The sequence below is a fragment of the Sinohyriopsis cumingii genome, chromosome 2, assembly GCF_028554795.1.
Source record: "Sinohyriopsis cumingii isolate HCF-2022 chromosome 2, ASM2855479v2, whole genome shotgun sequence".
Taxonomy (NCBI): Eukaryota; Metazoa; Mollusca; class Bivalvia; order Unionida; family Unionidae; genus Sinohyriopsis; species Sinohyriopsis cumingii.
The window spans coordinates 26931404-26957835 of NC_142962.1; the positions used below are offsets into that span (position 1 = coordinate 26931404).

The following is a 26432-nucleotide window of genomic DNA, read 5'->3' on the forward strand; positions in this document are numbered from 1 at the left end:
CTGCCAAAAATAAACCTGATTTTTTTTAATTAGCGTTCTGATTCAGCACGCAACTACATTAATCTTAAAGGCTACAACATCTAAATGGTTTACAATCCTCAAGACTGCTCCGGTGGCCTAAATTGAACAATTAAAAATCCAACCTCTACATGTTAGTGATAACACTTTAATAATCAAAATCCTGTACCTCGCTCAACCTGTGACCGTTTCATTTGCCTTTTATGTCACAATGACGGCAATCAAACTGTCTTTGTTCTGGAAACATTTACAGGCAGTATAAGTTGCTGACATACAAATGTTGCAGTCCTTTTTTCTTCTGCTAAACTCTTTAAAGAAAACTATCAGGTACTTTTATAATCTTTTTATTTCCTACAGTTGGCAGATTAACAACAAAAAGAAATGGATGCTCTAACGACTGGAAAGAATTTCCTTTAATTCGTGATATGATCATTTCTTCCTTGTAATAATCTCCAATGATTTAAAATTAGATAAGTGAATGTCAAACAGGCACAGTTTTTATTTAGTTCCAACAAATCCCTTAGGATTTTCAAGATGAATGCCATGGTGGTCATATTCAATATCATATTGGAACCATTTCCAAACTCTACATCATAAGAATCGTTTGGTGAAAGCACAATATCAATATCACAAAACATTCATTCAGGACTAGTGATAACAAGTTTTTCAAGATGGCCATATTGAACATCTCAGCAATACCATTTTCATTTATGATCACCTAGACAAAAAAGTCCTTCATTAATACCCCACACATGGATCTAACGAATGCATTCAGAACTAGAAATACAATTTCAAAATGGCAGCTGTGGCAGCCATACTGCATTGAAAGTGGCACCCATTTCATTTAGGACCAATCTCCATAAGAAATCTGATTAAAACCCCCATTGTAATACTACTTTTCATTCAAGAGTAGCTATAACAAGATTTTAAAGATAACAACTATGATGGATATATCGCAAATCAGATTGGCACTATTTTTATCTTGCATCAACTAGACATCATATAAAGTCGTTTAGTGAAAACCCATGTTGATATGATCACCCATTCAAAAGCAGTAGAGATAAAAAGATTTCCAATATCTATGCTATGGTGGCCATAATGGATGACCGAGCATAACCATTTTTATTTAGGACCAGTCAGATCATGGAACAAATGTGTGTTTGTGTGTGTAGTTTCATGGAAATACTCCAAGTTGTTCAGGAGTAGTGATAACAAACTTGTGCTTAATGGATGGACAGATGAAAGACCTTCCCATATGTTTTTTTAGTCTAGGACCAGTAGAGCTCATAGATCACTAACAGGCAGTTTTTTTTAAATCATTCACAGTAAATTAAAATGCCATGTGTAAGAATGCATTTTTGATTTCTGTAATTTCAATATTTTTCAAGACAGCATGCTTCCTGACCACCCAGAATTCAAGGGTGTTCATTGTTTCTCAACCACAATCCACCTGTTTCAAAGTGTAAACACAACCATGTATTTCTTAATTAGGTTACAACCTATTTGATCCGATTGTGTATTTAAAAACTGAATACAGCAATTTTGATGAATAAACTTGAACACCCTATTCTAATATTACAGGCTTAGTCATGTACTCTTGCCTAAAAGCGTAACGAACAATTTAAAAAAATGGATAAACATTTCTTCAAGAGAATTATGTATCTGACTCAGAAACTTTATATAAAAATTAAGGCTTACAGAAAACCTTTTTCAAGTCATCAAACCAGCATTGGTGTCAAACATACCAACTGACTGTGCACATCTCCCTTAGACACGCTATACAAAAGCAAATTTCCCGATGTAGTCCCTATGGCCACCAACTGAAGTTCCTGCACTGATGCTGTAGCATCATCTGCTCTGGACTTCCTTTTCTTCTTTTTCCTCGGAGTTGTCTGGGATAAGGAAATTAGGAATTATATAAAACTTACATATAAAAAGAAATCTACATTCTTTAATTGCCAAAATGTACACTTTGAAATAGAGAGAACTTGAGACCTTACTGATATGAGGCTAACCACATAAATGCAACAAATTAAAAATGTTATGATACAGTGACATCACCCCATTTAGTCAATTTTCTACCCCATATATAAACATCTACTAGTACTACTTAAGCCATGACAAGGACGTAATTTACATGCTTATCAAGATGTGTTATGTTATAAATCATTTCAAAAGAGTAATCTGCATTTACTGACAAATCTAGGAATTTGACATCTGACATTTTAATCTGAACTCGAGCACTAACTTGACAAACTTTCTTTCTGGGCATCATAAAGTTATTGTACTGTCAGTAATGAAACATAAACCAATGCAACACATTGAAACCCTACTAACATATGATGACTGGGATCAACAAAACACCATTGTGCTGATCCAGGTCAACAAAATGCCATCATACTGATCAGGGTCAACAAAACACCATCGTGCTAATCAGCGTCAACAAAACAGCATCAAGCAATGTTTGACTCCTAATATAACTGCAGTATACTGTGGTATTGCATTATGTTCAACAATACTGCAGTACACAATTTTTCATGGTACTCAGTTCTATTAGAGAGCCCCAATTATACCCCAGCAATCAGCAGTAAAGTTCTATAATTTTCTGTGCCATCATGATTTAAAGAACAATGTACCTCTCAATGACAATTATATTGCAAGCTCAGCTATTCAGAGATCTTGCTACTTTCTGACATAGCTTGCTTGTATCCATTATCATACTTTGTTGAAATATGTTCAAGACAATGGCAACGGACAACAAAATTTTAACTATATAAGCTAAATTTCAAACATTAAAATGCCATCAAAAGTTTGATTTGTCATAAAAAATTATGTTCAATAAAAGGAATGAATCAAGAAAACTGCAGTTTTCCATATGAATCAGTTGTTTACATGACAAGTTCGACTGTATGTGCATTATTTTTAGCTTTGCATTTCAACATAAAATAAGCAAGTTCTTATTGTTTCTTTAACATTCTACAAATTTTGCATTATTCTCGTATTTAACAGTGCTAAGAAAATCTGATAGCTGGACGCCCCTCTAATTTCTGATCGGTCACATCCTGTATTCTAAAAGAAGTGCGCATTGGGCTTATCAAGAAAAAAAAAAAAATCAAATCTGTCAGAGAAAACTTTGATCACACTGATGAAATATGGAAATGTATTTTCAATCAGTTGACATACCTACCACAACAGGGCTCAATCTGATTAAAATTAGATCACTACTGTCTTATGTGAAGTGGAGATATGATTTTCATCAAAATGAAAAACAATGTTATGCTAAAAGATACTTATACTCCCAAAATCCCCATAAATGGTCATGTTTTGAGAAAATGCAATTTTCAGTAATCTTAAAAAATAGAAAAAACACCCCACCAATTTCAGTATATGCCCGTTACTTGTAGCATGCATAAACAGTAAACAGATGATTGGAGCTTATGTAAACTATCCCATGGGTAGTTTAAATAGTGGTAATTAAAGGCAAAGAGGTCTAGTATAAATTTCCATTCTACGTACTAAAATGACTGACAAAAGCTAGTAAGAGGTGTTTGAAGGCTGCAGTGGTCGAGTTCATTGTGCTAATTTGCATAGGATCAAGAAGTGGAAACCATTATAGGTAAATCAAAGAGATGCTAGCTGACATGTACAAGAACAAAAGTTGATATACACCATTGCCTTGAATATGTAATATATGTTTGACAAAATTTTGAACAGTTGCAATGTTTCTTTGAAGGTGGATTTTATAAAATGCAAAACATGATCATTTCAGTTGTTCAAGTGCTAATTCATTTTTGAGGCTGATTTAGGAAGCAATTAGCTATCAGAAAAGCCCCCAAAAACTAAATTTCAGAACTCTTAGTTGATGGAGTTTTACTTCGTGAAGCACGACAGAAGAAAATAAAGTAAGGGGGGCTATTAATTCTTTGCACATACTGCAAACAACACACTGACATACAGCGCAGTTCTGACCAGGATTCAGTCAGAGAATCCAGCGCAGAAGTTTGAACACCAGGACCATCCAGACCCTACTGAGTGTAGTGATGAACACTAACGACTCCTGCATCACCTTCAAACCCCTTTGAATTTATATTCGATTTGTCGATACTGCAACACTGTGTGACAATATTAAATAAAGGGAAAATTTTGGGCATGTGGAAATTGGAGTCCAAGCTTTTGGAATTTCAGTTAGGGCTTGAGTTTATTTAAGTCATCAGCACTGGGCCTTATCTAAAAAAAATTCTAAGCACATATTAAAAGCAAAAGCTAACAAGAAGAGCATTTTCCCAATTAATTATGAATTCTTTCTTTCAGATGTGAAAGTCTGGCAATGAACAACTTACATGTTTCCTGCATAGAAATAAATATGCACTGCAAGTTGTGATATACGTAAATTCAGAAATAAGCTGATGATAATCAGTCCAATTTGCAGATTATTTCATTGTACAGTCATATTAATAATTTATTACCATAATTCCTATGGTATTATTCATATTAATGTGTTGGCTCATTGAATGCAGTCGGATTGTACAATACTGAAATTATATAAAATGTTTACATTAAGGAAGTTCACATGAAGTTAATGTTATGCAAAATTTGATCTGGAAGAATGAAAAACAAAACAAAAACCAATGTACATTAATTTACATGGGCAACAGGTTGATAACCTATTGCCCCACTATGCAGTTGTATATGACTCCTAAAGAAAGTGTGGTGTGCACAGTAACTCCATCTGGATACAATGGGACATTACAGAAACTTGTACTCTCCGCCCATCAATGAGACAAAATTCAACATTGTTGGAGCTATTTGTGTCAAGCATATTCACTTTAGGGATATTGAGGTGGTAAAAAGGAATTGACAAAATCTAATTCCAATTAACTCATCCAACATTTTAAACACGAATTAGGAAACACACTAACTCCCTCCCCGAGTCCTGATACAATTTTTGTTTTAGTAAAATGTTTTTCTTTAATAATGCATACCCAAACATAATACCTTAGGAGAACTACTACTAACTTGCAGATACAACCCCTCCTGGTTAAACTTCTAACTTAGAAGCAAAAACTTACCTGCCTACTAAGGTGCAGTTTTGATAGAGTGATTTCACTTTCATAAAGCGACTGGTGCCAAATCCCATGAATACCTCAGTACTAGTGATGTACATGTACTCTAAATATAGGCAACTGCGGGGAGTCTAGGAGAGTGTACTTGTATTATGATTGGGTATCATATACATTTACTTATAAGTCGATACTTTTTACTAAAAATGTGTTCTCTTAGATTGTAAAGGTAAACCTGCATTGTTTACTCAATGCACAATGTTTTGATAAACAAGACCCTGATCCAGCAGCATGTAAATGCAGCACTGCTTTGTTTTCCCCAGCAGACAAATGGCAGCACTATTGTAGACTTTTCAACCATGATGAGTCAATCTCAGTAAGTCAATTGATTTTTTTTCTGTTAGTTTGAGCAGTTTTCAGTAAGCAGAGATCTCGGAAACGCTTAATTACGCGTATTTGGACGCCAATTTTTAATCTGGGATGCCTAAAATCACTGAGGCGGGAGTACTCCGTACGCATGTAATATGTGTGCAGCAAAATTCAAAGACTTGCCAGTCCTGCTTCAGCCACCTGCTTTGTGGGAAAATGTGTTGATCAATTAGATGTGCTGATATTTACAATGACAGAATTCAGTGACTGAAAGACCCCTTGATGTGCATACATGTTGCAATTATAAGAGTACATAAAAAAGAACATGATGCAATAGCTGGGCGGCCAGGTCAAAGGCTTTGACTAGCGGCCGGGTGGGAAAATGTACTGATATTTACAGTGATTGAATTCAGAGTCAGAAAGACCCAGAGATGTACATGTGGTCATTTATAAAAGTACATCAAATAAACAACTTTAGCTTTCGTTATTGTGTTCATTTCCGAATGTATCGGAATAAGTAGTGCACGAGAAACAAGACATGTTGAGACTTAGACAAAATGCCATTCGTAAATTTGGATAAGTATTTTGGGATTAAATGGCAAGCTTACGAAGATCGTAACGAGATTCAGAAGAGTGCTAAAGCTGCTAGAATTGATAGTTCGGATAGGACAGTAGCTAAGTATAAGAAAGTGTCGGATCCCTAGCTTAGTGTTTGGAATATATCCTTACTTAGACTGACAAAATTCAGTATCATTCTGATGGATGAACAAGAGCTATTTAAGAGGTACATTGACTGACCATACTTTTTTTAAAAATGCCCTCGCCTTAGCCCGGTTAGTTCTAGTGTTTGTAGCGAAATGTATTCACCAACAGATCAGTAGCTAGGCCAAGTTTTGATAGCTGTTTGACCATTAACCCTTTTTCCAGTAAGGTAGCAACTATCAATTTCCTGCATGATATCCTTTGATGATAAAACATTCAAACATGTTTTTTTTTAAGATCAGAATCGGTGACTTGGATATATATTCAGAGCTGCCAACCTTCTAGGCTCACAATTAGTGAAAATAGGGATAAAATGTCATGAATTTGGACATGAATTCGTGAAAATACCATGACAATAACTCCATCCACTCTGACCACTCCAACCGTCAATACTACATCAAGTTCACAAAATAAAAATAAAACACTACATATATGCAGAAATATTTATTTATCAAGACATTATACTGTGGCAGACTTGAACTTCCTCAACTGCTTGATCATAAATTTGTTTTCTAAACAGTTCCGACTTATTGCTTGCTGGTTGATCATGGGGACTAAAATTGCTGACAAATTTTCTGCAGCTAAGAAGGCCATAAAGTCTGTCTTATTTTTCCGTACTAAGAAAATACTCTTTTGCTGTCACTGTTGCTGTGAGGAATGCACAAGAGCTGCAGCATTTTTGGTTCTTCCACAGGAAAATTTGGAAGCGATTTTCGAGTCCAGGAACATTTGTCAGAACAAATGTTTAGCATGGTCTCCAGCTGATAAAGGTAGATTATGTTCGACAAGAAAACTCACAAATAATGCTTCAGCATTGGTAGCCTGCAGGTCTTCTGCCAATGGTTTAAAATATTCCAGAGCTGAAATCTGCGAATTCTTAATTTTCCCAACTTCTACGTGTTTTTTGCAACCGACATTCTTCCTCACATCGTTTCTGCGATGGCACACTGAGTGCAAAAAGCATGAATGAATATCAATGTTTAATGGCAGAATGCATGGCCAATTTTTGATATATTCCAAATTAAACTTCACTTTTTGAGTAATACATTTCTTTTTCCTTGGTGGTGAAGACATTTTCAAAATCTTACATGCGATGCTGAACGGTAACTCAAATCAATGTTTTGACGCATGCGTGGAGCAAATTTCCGGTTAGCCACCAATTTCTCTCAAAAGCATTTGTAAAACTAATCTTATACATATAGATTAATATAGGCTAAAAGGCTTGCTACCAGGCCAACTGTACTAATCGGCTACCTGACCGTTTCGGCAACTGCGAATATCACGACTAGCGCTTAATGGGAAATCGGTTATTTTATTAAAGATTTAAAATAATTGAGGATTGGAAAATTCGTGAGTTTTTGGCTTATGGCGTGAATCGCTGAAAAAGTCGTGAAATTCACCCCAAATTTGTGTGGGTTGGTGGCTATATATATTAACGTATATATTAATATATTAACAAATTCAACCTCTACGTAAATAATGGCTCAAGATTACGCATAGTTGTTGTCCTGTTCATTACAGTGTACTTTGTCACTTATGTATCATACATAGGATTTTAAAACTTCCCCAAGAGCAACTCCACCTCACGGACCATGTCACCCCTTGGATACGGACCTTAAAGGATGGTCATTATGAAATTTTCTTTTTACAGCCCTAAAATGGGGATGGAGGGTGGACTTAAAATTGAATCCACTTAATTATTATTAAGTAAGTAGGTAAGTATTATTAAAAATAGAAAAAATTGGTTTCTTCTTCAAATACGTTACCCAATCACAATACATTAGAATAGGCAAGAGGTGATGGGAGTTACATCCCCCACCCCACAGAGGCCATCTCCAGTCTCCTAAGGCATTTGATGCAGCTTCTAGATAGATAATCCAGCTGGAGGATTGATTCGCTATGTTGGGATGAAGTTTTGGAAACAGGGAAAATTTCTCTCTTGCAAATCCAGTGAAGTGGTGAAGCTGCCAAAAGACCAGAGAAAATAAGTCCCACCTGGTCTAGCTGAAATATCTCAAAGGTAAAAGCTGGAGAAAGTTTACTCTTACCTTCATTCCACAGCCTGTAAAATGCCAGCTTGGAAACAGTTTTGCTCGAATGCAACACTTGTTGCAACTGCCCTAAATCCACAAGTCAAGAGGTGTATTAAGTTAATCTGATATCTTGTTGATTTCCAATTTGCAGACAAGGATAACCTATTTTATCCAGAACAAGAAGTCCCTTCCATATCTCAAAGGCAAGATCTCTCTAGATGCCACATTAGAGCCCCCACACGGGATTACGTAGATGACCTTGAGATTCAGCTGACAGGGGTTGCACCACAACAGTCTGATTCCCATGAGCACCCATGAAAGATACCATGTTGGTTCGTGGCAATGAAACGGGCCATCACGAGTGATACATATTCATCCTATCAGAACTACAAAATAGTTCAGGTCTACTGATAAAGCATATATCTGTCTGCTGTTGCTAGTGCGAATAGGAAGCAGGTGGTCTTTTATGAGAGGTGAACATATAAGACCCTTCAGAGCGGTTCAAATTCAACCAGGTATGCACTCATTATAGATTCCACTCTGGGTACAGAGCCAGTGCCTTTGAGGACGTGAACTTGAAAATTCACATGTAAAATAGGTTTTGTTTTGTCCAATATCCTATAATGACAGTGTGCTGGAGATCATGGAACAGTAGTCATTTATGGTAAATGGCACTGTTTCTCACCATAGTAGTCATTTAGCTAGCTGAAGTATTGATGTGTTCAGCAGCGCAATGCGTTTGAACTCACAACAATATGTGAAAATTCTCCATTCCCTGGTATGCTTTCAAAGTGTAGTGCTGCCTCACTCTAGCAAATTTCCCTGCCACTTAAAACGATAACTGTTTGTTCTTGAGGACTTGTTCAATATGATCCAGACATACAGTTTCAATAACTTTGGATTGGGATGGAATGCTGTGTCTTGGCTGCTTGAGCAGAGAAGGAAACATCTCTAGTTTCCCGTGGTTCCACCAATAGAAATGACGAAGCCGTTGAACCAAAAAAATTTGCCGCCTGAGTGGAACAACTATGAATTTAAGTTCAAGGCCTGACTTTCTTACAAAATTGATGGAATTTTCCTTTTGAAATGACCCACATCCAGGGTATTTTGTTGTATCATAGCTTTGGTAAGTCTGTATATAAAGATTAGGTCGACTGCCCGTCCTAGGATGAGAATGAAAAAAGTAAAACAATAAACCAATTAGATTGAGTGAGTATATAAGAAAGTTTGAAGATAAAAATACAATTTTTTTTAAAAAAAGCTGGATGTTGCCACAGGTTTTGATTTTGCAACCTCTCATTTAGCAAGCATTACACACAGAAAGACAAATGTGGGTTCTTGTATACAAGATGTGTTGAACTAATTTTTCATTCCTGTTTGATATCATTCTTTGATCAGAGTTTATAGCTTTTTGTTCTCTTTTAATTTGATTGTTGTTGTTGTTGTGGGGTTTAACGCCATTTTTCAGCACACGATAGGCTATACATGGCGGCCAGTATTAATAGTGGAGAAAAAACCCAGAAAGAACCACCGACCCACAAAAAGATACTGGCAAGCTTTCTTACATACCAATATTGGCAGAATCCATGACTCGAACCTAATGCACATGGAGGTGAGACGGCAGTGATCCGTAACTGAGAGCGCTTTTGACCACTTGGCCACCCCTTATAATTTGAGAGGAATCATTTAAATTACAAAAGTGCTCATTGATCTTTTTGACTAAATGACTTCTTTTCGATTATTGAGGACTCATTCAAAGACCTGCTGCATTGTATCATTGTGAACTACTGGAGTTCATTTGGAACATTTCATTTGAACCTCTGATAGAACATTTAGGGTTATTTGGGACTTAATTTATGATTGTCTTTTAAATTTTCACTACGTAATCTAGGGAAATACATTTAACGATTTTAAGCAACTTGTTTTTTTTCTTCTTCTTTCTGTCACAGTTTATTACCATAGTCATCACACATGGAGTTAGATACTGGGCATGTGCCAAGATTATTAATTTTTTTCCCCATAAAGCCCTCATAATTTTCTATCTTTATTCCTTAGAGTCAACTCCTAATACTTTTACCACTGTTTACGACTAACATATTTATTCTAAAAAATTTCATATGCTGCTTGGTATATTTTGTATCCCCTCTTTGTTTTACTGATGACATGTTACAGATATCTATATTATATATTATTCCATAACAGTTTTTATTTAAGTCATTTGGGTTAATGACAATACTCTTATAACTGGTACATTTAACACAACAGAATGCACTTTAAAAGTGAGGTCACATCACGTGGTAGTGTAACGTACAAATTCAGATGATTCCAAAGTCATCAACAACTAATTTGGTGAAAATAGGCTGAAAGTGTTGAATGCAGGACAAGTCAACACCACTTGCTCTCGAGTACATTTATCCTGTAGAGATGTCATGCATGACCTAATTGTTGATTGGCTCAATAATTAAAAATAATCAATGATTGATTAAGATATTTCTTCATACAGAATAACTCAATAACTGGAATCTTTTCTGAAGATTCAAAATCGTTAACTGATGCTCATATAGTGCTTGTATACAGGAATTAAAGTGCAGCATTTTCATTCAACAGTTATCCATCTTGTAAAACTCTTAACAGAGGAATTTTGATCTATTGATAATTTGTTCATGGAAAAACATTTAATCTCAACAGACAGTATCTTGTTGGATTATTGTGAAAACATTCAAGTATATTTGTGACATCTAACTTTTAGATATTAGAACAGTTATTCTCTGTGGTGCTAGCACTAAGCCCATCAGAATACCACTGGAATGTTACTGTGGTACTAGCACACAAACACATTAGAAATAGGAAATACTACAGGAATACTATAAGTTATTTCTAATTCTTTCACTCTGAATTTATGTTTTAGGGAAATCAATTTATATTTTTTGAAAAGTGAATGCATGTTCGGTTTTACCTTGTCTTGTTTCATAGTTAGAGCAGCTAGGACACAACAGGTAATTCATATATATATATATATATATATATATATATATATATATATATATATATATATATATATATATATATATATATATATATATATATATAAAACAATGTAGGATGCCAATGAAAATAACTGAAGTAGCAGCCTAAAAGTTTATACCTCACAAGCTGGTGATCCTATTAAATTTATGAATCTAATGTTTGAAAAGTTATGAATTTACTATCTGGTATGCTGATTTTGGTCAAAAAATTGATACAAATTTGCAGTGCAACATATTTTTGACATTTGAAAATGACATCACAAGGTATTGGTACTACTTTCTTCATGCTGGTAATGCATCTTCCTGTTTGGATTGGGTGTCTGACCCACTTAATTAAAAACTCAAATTCATACAAAGCACATTAGCTAAAATTTTCAAAACTAAAATCCAATGAAATTAAAATGATTACACACTAGCACAACACTAAAATTTATGAAATAATCCATGAAATGAAATGTTGATTAACCCTCAATGAGTCAGCAAACACCAGTCAAAATGGCATGGCCTTCTCCCACGAATTTATCAGCTTTGCATTATACAGTAATGCCAGAAGAAAAGTGCAGCCACATTTCTGGAACAACAAAAATTTGAGACCTTTTCCAGGCTTTTTAGTCATTTTAAACAATTTCCAGAATTGGAAATGCAATTTTCAAATTTAATACTTTTTCCCCAGACCCTCGCAGGAACATTGTAATTAGCAAATATCTTCCACTTTTTTTTGAGAGCAAAGGATTCCCTAAGTTTATGCCAGAGGCTCTCGGATATTGGCTGGGGACTAAGTTCTACAAGCTAAGAGTCCAGGACTAATCATTGTTAAATTCTGCGGAGAGCCATGCATTATACCATATATTTTGGACAGTTAACTTCAAATATATACAAATGAAACTAGACTATGTAATGACAAGTTCAACAATATGTCAAAGTTAATTTAAAACCTCTAAAAATTGAATGGAAAGCAGATGGACAAGTGTGTTCACTGTATACAGTACTACCAGATTCACCAATCTCAACAGTTCAATTTTAAAAACTGAAATCTTCAAGGATATTAAAAAAATGCCCAAATTTGTCATTTAATTAAGTTATAATCTCAACTAGTCAGTGTCAAGGGTCACAAACACCATCATTACAACCAAATAGTTTTCAGTGTTATCATCCAACCTGCTCCAAGTACTTAGTCTGGAATATTTTAAGTGGAGTGGTGAGGTCCTTGATCTACACATACAAAGACTGCAAAAACTGTCAAATTTTAATATTTTTCAACTAAAAAAATAAAAATGCAAGCAGCGAGACTCTAATGTGCATGTGTTTTAAGTGATGTAACTGCCCAAAAGTATGGAAATTCAGTGAATTATACGCAGCATACTGAAGTATGGAAATTTCCTAAATTATAGAAGACGATAAACTAAATACTGTCCTGAAAAGGATTATTAAAAAAAAAAACGCAAACTCGTCCATGCAGGTATGTTAGCCTATTTAGATGGAAACATGTAGTCCAAGTTTCCTCTGACCCTTTCCACCCAATTTTTGACATTTTGACATCTTTGATCACTGTTGCAGCAACCTTGGAGAATGCCAGATTCACCAAGAATAGAGTACACGTCAATACAGTAGTCATGAGAGACCAACAAAAACCCTGATGATACAATGATTGATAAATATGACTTTTTCCAGGTTGCTGCGATAATGACATGTTTATGGTTGTTGTTCCTGAAATAAATGTTAAAAATTAAGTGTGCATTATTTCTTTTTTTTAAAAAGAATTACACGACTTAAGTTTAATATTTTCAACATTGGTTTATTGTTGGTATCACATGATTATTAGACCTCTTATGGGTATGCAGGTTGCAAGATTTGGCTAATCATATGGCTAGCAATACAAAGGGTGGGTTTTACACCAAGTTCCATCAATACTGTAGTTTTATCACATCTGTCAGGAGATTAAAAACAACAAATGTCATACATGCAATTTATTTTTGCAGAAATTGCAAGTACAATATGTCTTTAATCCACTGACAGATTAAACAAAACTAATGTTGAAATTTTACCTGGTATTCACCATTAGCAACATATCTACCCAAACCTCACAACATTACAGGTACAACAGTATGTACTGGCAGCCTCCCTTAAGACCTGTAGCACTTTCGACAGAGCAACGTAAAAACGATCATCTTCTACCAGCTATATCGTCATTGTTAGATGAACCACCAATATTACAATTTATGCTGAAATAAAGTTCATTTCTTGCTCTTTTTAACTATTTGTTTGGTTTGTTGATAAAAATAAGAGAATGAACAGTAATTTTCATCTAAAAAATACACAGTTTCATTGTTGGGCACGATTTGGTCAGCTGAGCGCCTCGCAGTGAAAGCAAGAAATATTGCCTTCGCTAGGGAAATTCCATTTAAACTCCGAAGTCACCAGGTCAACACCTAAAAATAGCACCACATGGTAGAGCAGGGAACGGCCTTTATTTTCATATAAGTTTGAAATATGTATGTTTAAATTAACTTTTCTTGGTAAGCATTCAAAAAATAGGTTCATTTTTCCGGCTAAATATCTCGGCCATTTTTAAAAATTGATATATGATACCTATATGCGCTGGAAAGCCCAATTTTCACTGAATTTAACGATATGCATGGCTTCGAGATCTTATTAAAGGCAGCCAATCGCAAGCGTGTAAACCGCAAGGTCATATTCAAATATCTCAAGTCACGCCCTGTGAGGTGATTCCGAATGAAATGGCTGACCTCTCATCGACAGGTGGTCCAGATTTTGGTCTCGTTTGTGAGAAATTGCAAAGCACATTGGTAAGTATTGTTTTTCTTGCTTTTCCAAACATTCATGAATATTTTTATGCATTTCTTTTGTTTTAATTTTAATGGATTAAATAAGATACTCTTCTATAAAATGCGTGTATACTGCGACAGGAAGTTCACAATTACCGTATGTTAACCTATCTTGCATTCCGAGACTGCGAGTGATTTAATTTTAATAAATAGTAACTACCTATATTGATTCGATGAATTAGTAAAATGAGTGAATAATTAATCATTCTGTTCATAAATATTTTGGTTTTTTTTGCCCATTTCCTCACAGTTATTGGACGTTTATAAACCGGAAGTAGGTTTCTGTTACGATGTATTTCTTCGTTCTGTTGTTTTCATCCAAATATTTTTCTTGGTCGAAGTTTCGTTGTTATTTTTAGTTGGTCTCTCTGGGAAATCAACACTTTTATACTGTTATCATACACAAATAGTAATTAATCTCTGTATGTCTGTCTGTTTCTTTGCTATAAAAATAAATAAAAAACACATTTCCATCGTCCCAATCTAGCAATCAATCATTCAATGTCATGATTTGGTATTATGTATAAATATATCAAAACGTTTTTTGGTAAAGTAAAATAAAACAAAATATGCTCACAAAGTTAAACATTTAAAATTCTACCACCTGAAGATCTCAATCTAGAATATACACAAAAAAAATATTAAAAGTTTGATAATTTTTGTTTACAATGTTTAAGTTTCAAACTGTGGAAGAAAAAAAATCAGTTTCCCAAATCTTGCACTGATACAGGTCTTATAAATTATTAACTGTGCTGTTTTGCACTTTTACAGAGAATGAAGATTTCCACCGTATGTCTACATGGTTGATTAAAAAGGGCAAAGGAGAAAAATAGCCCTTGAGCATCAAGAGCAAGATGTCATCACCTTCAAGTTTTTTTATCCAGCTCCATCAGCTTAAAAGTAAATTTCTGGTCACTTCTGATCAAATTAAAGAACTTTTTGAAAAGATTTGCTCAGCCTCATGTCAAGATGATTTTAGGCATACAGATTTGCAGAAGGAGATACATCATGCGCTGACAGCTGCTGCAGAAGCAAATTTAGAATCAATTTCTGAATCAGATGTTTTGTTGTTTCTTAAAGTTTTCCTGCAGTATTTGTTTTATTGAGATTTTGATATTATGCAAAGCTGACTGGGGATTTTCCAAACAGACATGACATTTTGATATTGAATTTGTTATATAACATGAATTTTTATATTGCAATAAAAGTGTGTTATTGGTTGTGCAGCTTTTACTTTTTTGTGTGGTTGTATGTTGATGTCATGTAAGTTCTGCCCAGGGGGTAGGGAGATGTTTTTTTTTAAATTCTTTTAAATCCACGGAATATAGAATCATTAGATAGATTACAGCAATCTGAACACAATACACCTTAAATTTTAAAAACTGATAAATAAATGGCCAAGATATTGAATTTTTAATATTTGCGGCTGTATTTGCCGCTGACCAGTTTAGTGAAGATCGTTAATTTGGGGGGTCTGCTACATTGTTATTTCCGATAATTGAGTTCCCAAAAAAATTGAGCAATGTCTCTGTATAGAATGTAAGAGATCTGGAAAGTTCCAGGCTTAAACTGCAATTAGTTTCGATAATATCAACTACTTAATTTGTCCATTTATGCAATTTGACAAATTTGAAGAAAATCTCTGCATTTTATGAAGAATATTTTTACCCATAACTTTTGAACCAGACGAGGTAGACATGTAATCTTTGTTTTGTTCTTTTAGTTTTATAAAGATCTATCTATTGGTTATAAAATCCACACAGAATTTCTAAGTTGAAATTTTGGCTGCCAGTACATAACAACAGTCATGTGATATCAACAATAAACCCTTCCTTTCAATTTCATTTAAGCATGACTTGATGTGAGGTCGTTCAATTTTGCTATTAAGCAGTTCCCTATTCTAGAGAATTCCAATTTTAAACAATCAAATACCTCTGACCCCATACACCAACATATCTGATCACCTGTCAAAAATAAGGTTGGATAGGGTCAGAGTCACCTCGTACCAATAAACAACGCAAGTTAGATTACCTGAGGAGAATCAGGTTCGAAATTATAAAGCTAAACTGATGAATGAAATTAAGTTTGACGATTTTCTTTAATATCCGTGATGGTTTTCATTTGTAAAATTGGCATGTGGGTACTATCTGCCAGGCCTGTATGGAGGATGCCGTTCAGTAATATAATACGAGTACTGCTACCTTCCTTCCCTGGACGTACAAATGTCAAACTAGACCATCGTAGCTATATTATAACACACCATAGTGGTAACGTATTCAGATCACAGTGGTCACTGATATTACGTGCGAGTTTCTTTTTGGACTTGTCCAATTTCTTGTTAAATATTGGGGAAAAAACGAAAATGCATTGTTCGACGGATTACTAAGTATCATCATTTACAATAATATAACATGGGTAATAAACGCAATTAGAATTCATTACACATTACAATTTGTGCTCTGTTGATTTTAAACTATATGGACGAATAACATGGTATAACACCATCGTGGTAGGGAGAAATTTAAAGATACAAATCATACATATTCCCGTGTTGAAAACATACCGACGACCCCCGGTAATTGCTCCATGACAAGCAACTACACGTCGCCGACAGGTGCGAGCTAGGTGTATATTCTTGCTTCAAAAGCCCAGTGGCTGTTTCCCATAATTTCAAGACACCATCAGCACTAGAATACAACAAATATTCCCCTGAATCTGAGAAGGCTAACGGTGTGGACTCCATTTAACACGTGGGAATTTATGCGCATGTACAGAAGGTAATTTCCGGTTCCGTTTAAGAAAACCGATCGTTTGGCCATTTCCGTCTTTTTGACTTGACGGAAAAGGCCGAGGACATTCCAATGCTCAGATAACTTGGTTCCCTGTGAGAGACTCGACAAAATGTCACTTTGAGTCAAAGTTTGACCAAGAAATGAATGAGTCATAATTAATTGTTCAATCAATATCCCAATGTATTAAGTGGTACCAATTAATAAAAAGGGCAAGTCTCCACCCAAAAATTTTAGGTTGAGGTAATTTTGGATTTTGTTTTATTGTGCATGGGAGTACGGGAGACGAGAGTAAGCATCACATGCATTGATTACATGCAGATGATTGTGTCTGTACTATCTTTATAAGGATCACGCACGTGACATTGAGGAGATTCACTTTCATTTCCATAATAATTTGATTACCTAAAGAAAAAAGAAGAGAATCTGGCTTGGATTTTTGATATTGGATCGCTGTAAGGGCCAGCGGAAGTTTATGGACGCCATCTGATTCAGAAAGGGTGAATATTCTTACCTGCAAAAATTTGAAGATCAGACATCGAAAACAAAGAGACGAAAACGAGAGGAGCAAAGTAAAGGAGTTCGGAATTGCAGCTATAAGAGATTTATGCACATTTTTTTTTATTGATCATGTTATATTGGCTAGTCCTACTATTGCAGTAGGACTATTATATGACCAGTAAATCAGCCCCAAACCTTAGTCCTATATGTAAGATCTCGATGCTGATATTTATGTTTTGGGCGTCTGGATCTTACTGCCTAACTAATGGAATTGTGTAGCATGTTTTGATGTCAACAAACAATGTAAGAAAGTGAAATTTTCAGGAATGTCTCACACAACTGGCAATCAATAACGACGCTTTTCTACAAAGTAAAGTCATAATGTTTTAGTCAGACTTTACTTATTCTGATGTCTTTTCTCTAATAAATTCAAATTCTCACAAAAGAAATGGACCTGTTTTCAGGTTTCGTTGGCAGTTGGCTTGAAAGTGATGAAAGCCAGGAATGCCGAAATCGGGTTAAGTTGAAATATTATTCTTTAACAAAGCAAATAAAATTATATTATGCCTATTGGAACTGTAAGCAATGTTTTGTTTCATTCAAGAAACATATCCAGCACATGAACCTACTTGAACATGCTTCGGCATACCTTGACTACCGTCGCATGTCAACAAATTCAGATGTATGTTAACGAAACATGAAAATGTGTCTATTTGCTAGTGTCAGATTTTGATTCCACCAGGATAAAAATAGCACTGTAAGTATATTAATTACATATCAATTTGTGAAAGAATGTTGATATAGGCTACCATGTGTGTGAGATATTTCTGAAACTTGTTCTAGTGTCAACCAACGTCAGAACAAGGCCATTATTTGGGTTGTAAGATGTAGCACTAAAACAAATAACATGTGATACGTCTTATATTGTAAAACTACCCTGAACCTCTACTGATAATGACGGATGTTTTATGGGTTGATCATGCCTGTTCTTTAAAATGTGGAATTTTGTGCAGACACTGATGTTTGCACACATCTATATCTATTGTAAACTCCAGTATTTCTTTCAGCTCTTGAGTTATAGTCAGCTGAAGAATCCTTTCAGCAATATATAAAGAATATTTTCATGTCAAATCTTAAGTTTTACAAGTTGGAATAACACAACTCTATCTACCATGGTTATTTTAAATTTCATTTTTATTTTAGACAACATGCATGTTTCTTTTGGGAATGTAGGCCTAAAAAGAATGTATTCATGAAATTGTATGTATTTGTGCCTTTTTCTGAACTTGGATTAGTTATGTTTAATAATTTATGCCCAAAACTGATAATATGAAGGTAGAAAAGGCATATAGCGACTATTATTATTGACAAATAGAACCCTATTTCAAAGTTGGTGCCCATTCTGAGTTGTTGCATCATTCATGCCTGTCAGTTTTAGCGATGTTGGCATTATTTATCGCACAATGTAGCATTATTTGAAAACAATGCTGTCAAAGAAATAATAAATAATACTAATCAGTTTCCACATTTTGAAGCTAGAAGTAAAAGTCTTATTTCTGACCTCATTATACAGAAACAAGAAAATATAACGGTAATAGTCTTGACTTAAACAAAGCCACTGTACTCAATCAAATTAATTGTAAAATGTGAAAAAACAGTTGAAGAAATATCATGCTTTTATCCATGATTTTACACAGGGTCTTTGATGGGACTGAGTCACATGCTTCTATCCAAGATTTACACAGGGTCTTTGATGGGATTGAGTCATATGCTTCTATCCAAGATTTACACAGGGTCTTTGATGGGATTGAGTCACATGCTTCTATCCAAGATTTACACAGGGTCTTTGATGGGATTGAGTCACATGCTTCTATCCAAGATTTACACAGGGTCTTTGATGGGATTGAGTCACATGCTTTTATCCAAGATTTACAAAGGGTCTTTGATGGGATTGAGTCATATGCTTTTATCTAAGATTTACGCAAGGTCTTTGATGGGATCGAGTCACATGCTTTTATCCAATATTTACACAGAGTCTTTGATGGGATTGAGCCATATTTTTTATCCAATATTTACACAGGGTCTTTGGTGGGATTGAGTCATATGCTTTGAAGATAACTGCATTTTCTCATCAGTGCTCACCATGTGCACAAAATTTATTCAAAGAATACTGTAGGACAGTTTTTACATCCAGCTCTTTTGAGGTGGTCTATTGTTCAGCTGAGATGAAAACTCGCTCCTTATCTTTTATAAATGTTTAATGTTAGTACCGTAGTTTGAAGTGATGACCATATATCATTGATCTGAAGATGCTGTTGAAGGGTTTCTCGTTAAGTAATACAACATATCTTGGTAAGGATGGTGCATGGCTATGTGGTCCCAAAATCAATTTTTTTCCCTTCATTTTAGGTAGAACATTTGAAAGCTACTTGAAATTTTGCTTGTGAACAGTGATTTTTAGTTGCCAGGGCTATTTGATCTAGGGAGTTCTAATCCAGTGACCATGTTATATAGTACATTATAGGACTTACTATAATCTCAGGGACCATGTTATGTAATCCCATGTACCATGTTATGTAGTGAATTATAGGGCTAACTGTAATCTCATGGACCACATTATGTAATCCCATGGACCATGCTATGTACCGTATTTACCGTATATGTTGGGACACCGTATTTGTTGGGACACCATAAATTAATTACAAAAGTAATTTTTTTGTTCACTGTATGTTCTGGGACACATCGTTATTTTCGAGTCGTAAGTTGTGGGACACCTTTTAAATCATTCGAAAATTACATGTCAGAAATTGCACTCCAGCTGAAATTTTATTTTAAAAAATATAAAACTGTGTACTTGAGATAAAACTCTTTAATCCACTGCAGCAGCATCTCATCAACACAACCCTTCTCATGCACACCTACTATCTATTCTTTTGGTTCGTGAATATTTTTTTTTTAGCTTTCTCATACTGTGAAAAATTGTTAAAGGCAACACACCACCTGAAGCGGAAACTGCAAGGACAAAAGTCAGATTTTTTAAAATCTGCACTAGTCTTGCTAAGTCTCAACTTCTGACGCCCATCTTATCGTCAGTCCATCCAGGAATGCGATCATAGTACACTAGAGTTTCATCCATATTAATGATCATATTGTCAGCGAAATGATATGTTTCTCTTCTGGCTTTTGAAAATTCATCACGTGATTTTATTTTCTCCAAATCTTCTGGATGATGCTGGGTCATCGCTGTTCGCGCACGAAGCACTATATTGTGTAACTTTAAAAACTGTTCCATTGTTTCGCTTTATTTTCAAAATTTTCGTGAATAGTGGTGAAAAGGAACCAAAGTTAGCTTCCATATCTCGGCCAGTCTTTGTATATTCAAAGCTAAAAAATAACAAATCGGCACACTTAAAAGAATCCATAGTCGGCTTCCGAGGTCAGCTTTCTTTGCAATAAAATAACCTTTGTATTGATATCCTTTAAAAAAAATTCGGCTTTTGAGTCCAAAGTCAGCTTCCGATGTCGGCTTGCTTTGTAATAAAAATAACCTTTGTCTTTGATGTCCTGTCGGTAAGTTCAAAGAAGAAGTTTACTGCTGGCTGCCAGTTGTGTTTTTTTTTAACACTAGGGCTTTATGTGCTTGGCATCTGTAGTAATAATTAATACAAAGGTGCACTGATGTCTGCGGGTAAATAGTAATGATACTTTTGTAACCTGCACAGGCGAAAAGATTGTCACATGCACTCAAGTAAATGTGTTTTCAAATGACGAATTTTATTTGCGACATACTGTCATCCTGTAGACCTGGATATAATTCAGTCTTGATTATTTTCCACCCAACACCGTGTCATGTGTATATGGCATCTTCAAGATATCGGTTGACTATTTCCCTCTTGTTTGCGATTTTGTTGGCTCCAGTTTTCAGTCGGATAACATGTTCAAACCTTTGAGCATAACCACACACAATTGTTTCTCAGTTTCATGTCAATGAACAACGTAGTGTATGGTATCGGACATAATTGATATGTGTGACAGTATGGAAGCCTACGCCACTTATACGTATTTGGTGGAAATATTTTTTTCTTTAATGCTCATGTAGAAAAAAGGAATAAATGATAACACAAGGTTAGTTTCTTTCTTTTAATTATCAATTAAGCGTTTTATTTATATATCTTATTGCAACGTGCAATGGGGGGGGGTGGCAAGCACAAATGCAATAAAAATTTATTTCGTTTCTTAAGTCTTGGGACATATGACCAAAGTGATAAAAATGTTTCACCATAAGTTCTGGGACAGGAAAATAAATAATTATTTTATCATGTCCCAACATATGCGGTAAATACGGTAGTACATTAAAGGGTTGGATCGCTGTGGTGGCCTAGTGGTTAGAGCGTCTGCCTCAGATGCAGGAGCTCATGAAATTGCATGAAAAAATCAAAATCACACAAAATCAAAATCACACATTAAAGGGTTAATTGTTATCCCAAGGACCATGTTATGTAGTGCATTATAGGGCCATTGTAAAGAAGATAATAAACAATGGTCAATTATTGCATGAAAAACCGTCATATTTCCTTTTGCATTTCTCAAAGCAGTAAAGGTCAAATGTAACTTTATTCTCCACCTTTGAAGTTTTTCAGGATGAGCTTGAATGGATTAATGTTGTTACAGTTCATGAAGTTTATTACAGTAGTTAATTATTCTTTAATAAAACCAGTCTAGTCTTAAATTGTGCCTACAGTTTGTTATTTTCTCTTACTAACGACCTTTATTTTGCAAATTCCATTAATTTTCCACCTTTATTTCAGGGTAGCTAACTCTGATTTATGAAGTTTTGTTACCTTGCCATATAAAATGCAAAACAGTGGGGTTTGAATTTGTAAACAATTTTTGTTTTTGCTTTTTCTTTCAGAGACGAGTGTAATATTGCATGGACAGTTTTCATTGAAACGTACAATGGATGCAGATGCAGAGCCACTGTTAACCCCTGCTTATGGCCCTGTACCCAAAGACAGGTAAATATTACATAGAGCCACTGATGACCCTGTCTATGTCCCTTTACCCAAAGACAGGTAGATATTACACTGAGAAACTGTTGAGCCCTGCCTTTGGCCCTGTACCTAAAAACAGGTAAATATTACACAGATCAACTGTTGACCCCTGCTTGTAAGGGCTGTACCCAAAGACAGGTGAATATGTGGTTCATCTTACGCGTTACATTTAAATATATTTTATTGGCTTGGTTAATGGTACACATTTGTTGACTACTGTTACAAGCTGATATCAGACATTTTCAGATAACAGACACATGAAATAATTATTATAATCAATTGGCCAAGATACCAATTTTCAATGTCAGAAGGGGCATTACTATAGTATTTACAGAAAAATTACTGTACTGAGTATAGCTATTTTTATTGAAAGTATTCTTTTTTGAATGACAGTTATTATTACAATGCAACCCCACTATAATGCGCCATGCAATAACGTGAATTCAGATATAACGTGGTCGTGGCATGGCTCCCGAAATTTTGTATATTCATTCACATGAAAAAATATTTTTTGTTCAAAGTATATGAAATAGTGAATAACAAATTTATTATCATTATGGGGGAAGAGATCGCGTATGAATTCGAATTTAATATGTTAGTGGCATGGTTCCTGAAATTTGAAATACATGTATATGTATATTTCTTGTACCGGGAAAAAAATATTTTTTTTTAAGTACGAGAAATAGTGTGTAAAACGTTTATTATCATTTTGGGGAAGAGTTCGCGTATGAATTTTAATATAATACGATCATGTCGTATCTTCTAAAATTTAACAATATCACCAGGTTGTTGAAGTGTTCTGTCAAAATAAACATCGGACATGTTACCGGGAAATAATGTCCGCTTTATTAGCTTGAAATTGAAATGGTATGAATTTGTACATGCTTTCAGCTTTAATTTTTTTATATAAAAGTGACTTGTGACCATTGCAGGCCTACTGCACTTAGTTCTCGGGTTTTACCTTTGTATGTGGTTTACTTATGAACTCGTTAATAATTTCCTATTTTTTTATAAAAATATTTCACCATTATGGTAACGCAAGTTCACAAATGCAATTCCTTCTTGGAATTTTGCGCCCCAAAAATATTATTATTTTGGGGAAGAGATCGTGTATGAATTCAAGTATAATATGATCGTGGCGTGGTTCCGGAAATTTTAAATACATGTACATATATTTTTTTCGCACCCGGAAAAATACTTTTTAAAAGTAAGAGAAATAGTGTGTAAAACATTTATTATCATTTTGGGGAAGAGTTCGAGTATGAATTCGAATATAATACAATCCTGGCTTGGCTTCTGATATTTCACAATTTCACCAGGTTCTTGAAGTGTTATGCCAAAATAAACATTATTGGAAATGTTACTTGTTACTGATCCATGAGTAAAGCCAGTAAGTCGTCTTTGTGATTATCTTCAATTAATTCTGTATACCATCATTGCTCAAACAATAGCCGACATGTATTTAAGTGCATACACAGCAAAGCAGCAGACTATGCGGTGGTTGATAAAGATTCTCACAATTTAATAAACACTGAAAAACGAAAGTTGCCAACATGTTTGCTGGGCTAGGCAGTGTTATTAGACGCAATCAGTTGACCAAAAAATACTGTCCACTTTATTAGCTGGAAATTGAAAGGGTATGAAATTGTACATGCGTTCAGCTTTACATTTTTTTTAAAAAGTGACTCGTGACCATTGCAGGCCTACTGCACTTAGTTCTTGGGTTTTACATGGGTATGGTGTTTGTTTATGAACTTGTTATTAATTTCCTATTTTTTATAAAAATATTTTACCGTTACAGAAAAGCAAGTTCACAAACGCAAATTGTTCTCAGCACTTTGTGCCATGATCAGTATAGTAGTTTTCACATGTTTTTTATGATAGTAAAAGTTATATGCACCCTGAAAGCATGTGTTGATTTGTAATTATTCTTGTTGTAGTCGTTCAAATGAACAGGCGTACAATCGTTAATTATTGGAAATTTTGCAATGGATAAATGTACACGGAAATGCATATGAGAAAATATTAGCAGTATGAAATTTGTAAAGACACCGTTCATAGACACTGGAACGTAATGAACCGTACACGTGCTTCTTCTTTCTTAACCTAATTTTGCTGTTAATTTATTCTATTGAATTCAGACACATAATGATGTGTGACAGAATTATTGAATAGTTTAATATGTATGCAATTTTTGCAATGGAATTACATATTTTATGGATTAAGTTCAAGCCCCGATGGTACGATATCAGACGGCAAGTAAACGGTGTTGATACTCTGTTAATGCTATATATTAGACGTTGAATTCAGATACAGTGGTCGGGGAAAAAATATTGAATATTGTAAATCTGTGTGCAATTTTTCAATGGAATTACATGTATTATAGATGAACTGAATGCCACGACAGCACAATAGTAAACGGTGTTGCTAGCCTATTCATCATATACCGTAGACATGAATGCATGTATATGTGCCAATGACTTATTCTCTCAAAAAAGTAAAATACTGTAAAACCCTGCATTAACGCGATCCAATTTTGTGGACCCCAGTTATCATGTTATAGCGGGGTTCCACTGTATTATTATTATTAATTATTACATAAGAAGAAAAAGTGATGATATTAAATTATTGAATGTATTCAAAATATGTGCATTTTTTTCTGTTGTTCAGGTTCTGTTTGGTGTACTTTATCTTCTGCCTGCTTGGACTGGGGTCACTTTGTCCATGGAACTTCTTCATCACAGCTAGTGAGGTAATCACTGACTCAGTGCATGAATTATTATTTGCATTATTAGATACATCACTAATTTGAAAATCGGTCGGCATATTTTGCATTTTCATCTGTTAAACTTGTTAAAATTCCTGTCATGGTGTCATATTTACACTGTACATTATAATGACATAATGTCAGAGGTGTTCAAATGTTTTTAAAATTCCTGTCATGATGTCATATTTACACTGTACGTTATATTCAGTTTGGAATGTGTAGTGGGAGTTGAGCCATTATCAAACAGCAATGTGGACATTTGTTGTATTTCTTTCAGTGTCTGTAGGAACAAATATTTCTATCTTTTTTTTCAGTATTTCAAGTACAAGCTGAGAAACACAACACTGCCTGAGGGATCAGATTACTTGAACCCAGAATGTCAGACAGATCTTCAGACGAAGTTTGAAAGCTATGTTACTGTTGCTAGCACCATACCAAATCTCATGGTCAGCTTCCTGACAGCTCTTCTAATCAAAAGGTCAGCACCAAGGAATTTGCAGAATTTAATACCTTTCCTTGAAGCAACTTCTTATTAGTAGAACCTCCAAAGTGAGTGCGGGGACAACATCAGTCAGTTGGTTCACTCTGATCCAACTATGGAGGGTATGGAATTAACTTCAGATCTTGTGTTGACGAGATTGATAAAACCTTGCAGTAGTCATTTGCTGGAAAATCCTATCATCTTCCAAAGAGCTTCCACTTAATGATCTATGACACATTTTGACATCATGGGGGAAGAGAAATAGGTCACAACATGGACCTGTCACATTGCTGACCAATTTTGACCTGAGTTGGCCCAAATCAATCACTCGTGGGACACTTCATGGGTACTGACATAGCTCAACTCAGACAACTTTGAGTCCCAGATCAGATCCTCAGTGAAGTTGCTATCCTACAAAACACATTATTGATAGCCTTGACTTGAGTAGGGATGGTGATCAACTTGCATTCCTTTTCAATTGACCTAAACTATTAGATTGGACAGTTCAGATGTTCAAAGGACACAGCTGTGTCGCATAGCCAGAGACACGTTTCTGTGTTTGTAGGCTATCAGAAGTTGGTCATTCAGTCACACTTCATGATCGTTATGTCATGAGGGACAATAATGCAAATCACATCACTGTTCTTAAGCATGGAAAGTAGTTGTGAGACATGCAACAGCCAGGAAACATTGCATAACCCCTCAAGCCTTAACCAAGTTAACAGCTCA

The 26432-nt window shown here is 34.9% G+C and overlaps 2 protein-coding genes and 1 long non-coding RNA gene across 6 annotated transcripts in view; 2 read left to right on the forward strand and 1 right to left on the reverse strand.

The window, feature by feature from the left end:
* Nucleotides 1-16872, reverse strand: part of LOC149804515 (WD repeat-containing protein 43-like) — a 54978-nt gene extending 38106 nt beyond the window's left edge. The window contains exons 1-2 of the mRNA XM_089940982.1: nucleotides 16678-16872; nucleotides 1764-1910 (exon numbers count right to left, since the gene is read on the reverse strand). Of these exons, the coding sequence (XP_089797108.1) occupies nucleotides 1764-1910; nucleotides 16678-16857 (327 nt within the window). The 5' untranslated portion in view covers nucleotides 16858-16872. The remainder of the gene's footprint in view (nucleotides 1-1763; nucleotides 1911-16677) is intronic.
* Nucleotides 13630-15334, forward strand: LOC149804516 (uncharacterized). The gene is made up of 2 exons (XR_016413944.1): nucleotides 13630-14075; nucleotides 14886-15334. It is a non-coding gene; the product is annotated as an uncharacterized LOC149804516 (long non-coding RNA).
* An 81-nt stretch (nucleotides 16873-16953) lies between the features above and the next one.
* The window catches only part of LOC149804517 (equilibrative nucleoside transporter 3-like), a 56057-nt gene continuing 46578 nt past the window's right edge, over nucleotides 16954-26432 (forward strand). The window contains exons 1-4 of one of the 4 annotated variants that reach the window (XM_089941002.1): nucleotides 16954-17475; nucleotides 22317-22419; nucleotides 25126-25207; nucleotides 25537-25700. In XM_089941002.1, the coding sequence (XP_089797128.1) occupies nucleotides 22361-22419; nucleotides 25126-25207; nucleotides 25537-25700 (305 nt within the window). In that variant the 5' untranslated portion in view covers nucleotides 16954-17475; nucleotides 22317-22360. Of the gene's footprint in view, nucleotides 17476-18042; nucleotides 18162-22316; nucleotides 22420-25125; nucleotides 25208-25536; nucleotides 25701-26432 lie in introns of those variants that run through there. The other 3 variants (XM_089940995.1, XM_089941009.1, XM_089941014.1) reach the window with 3 other exon arrangements.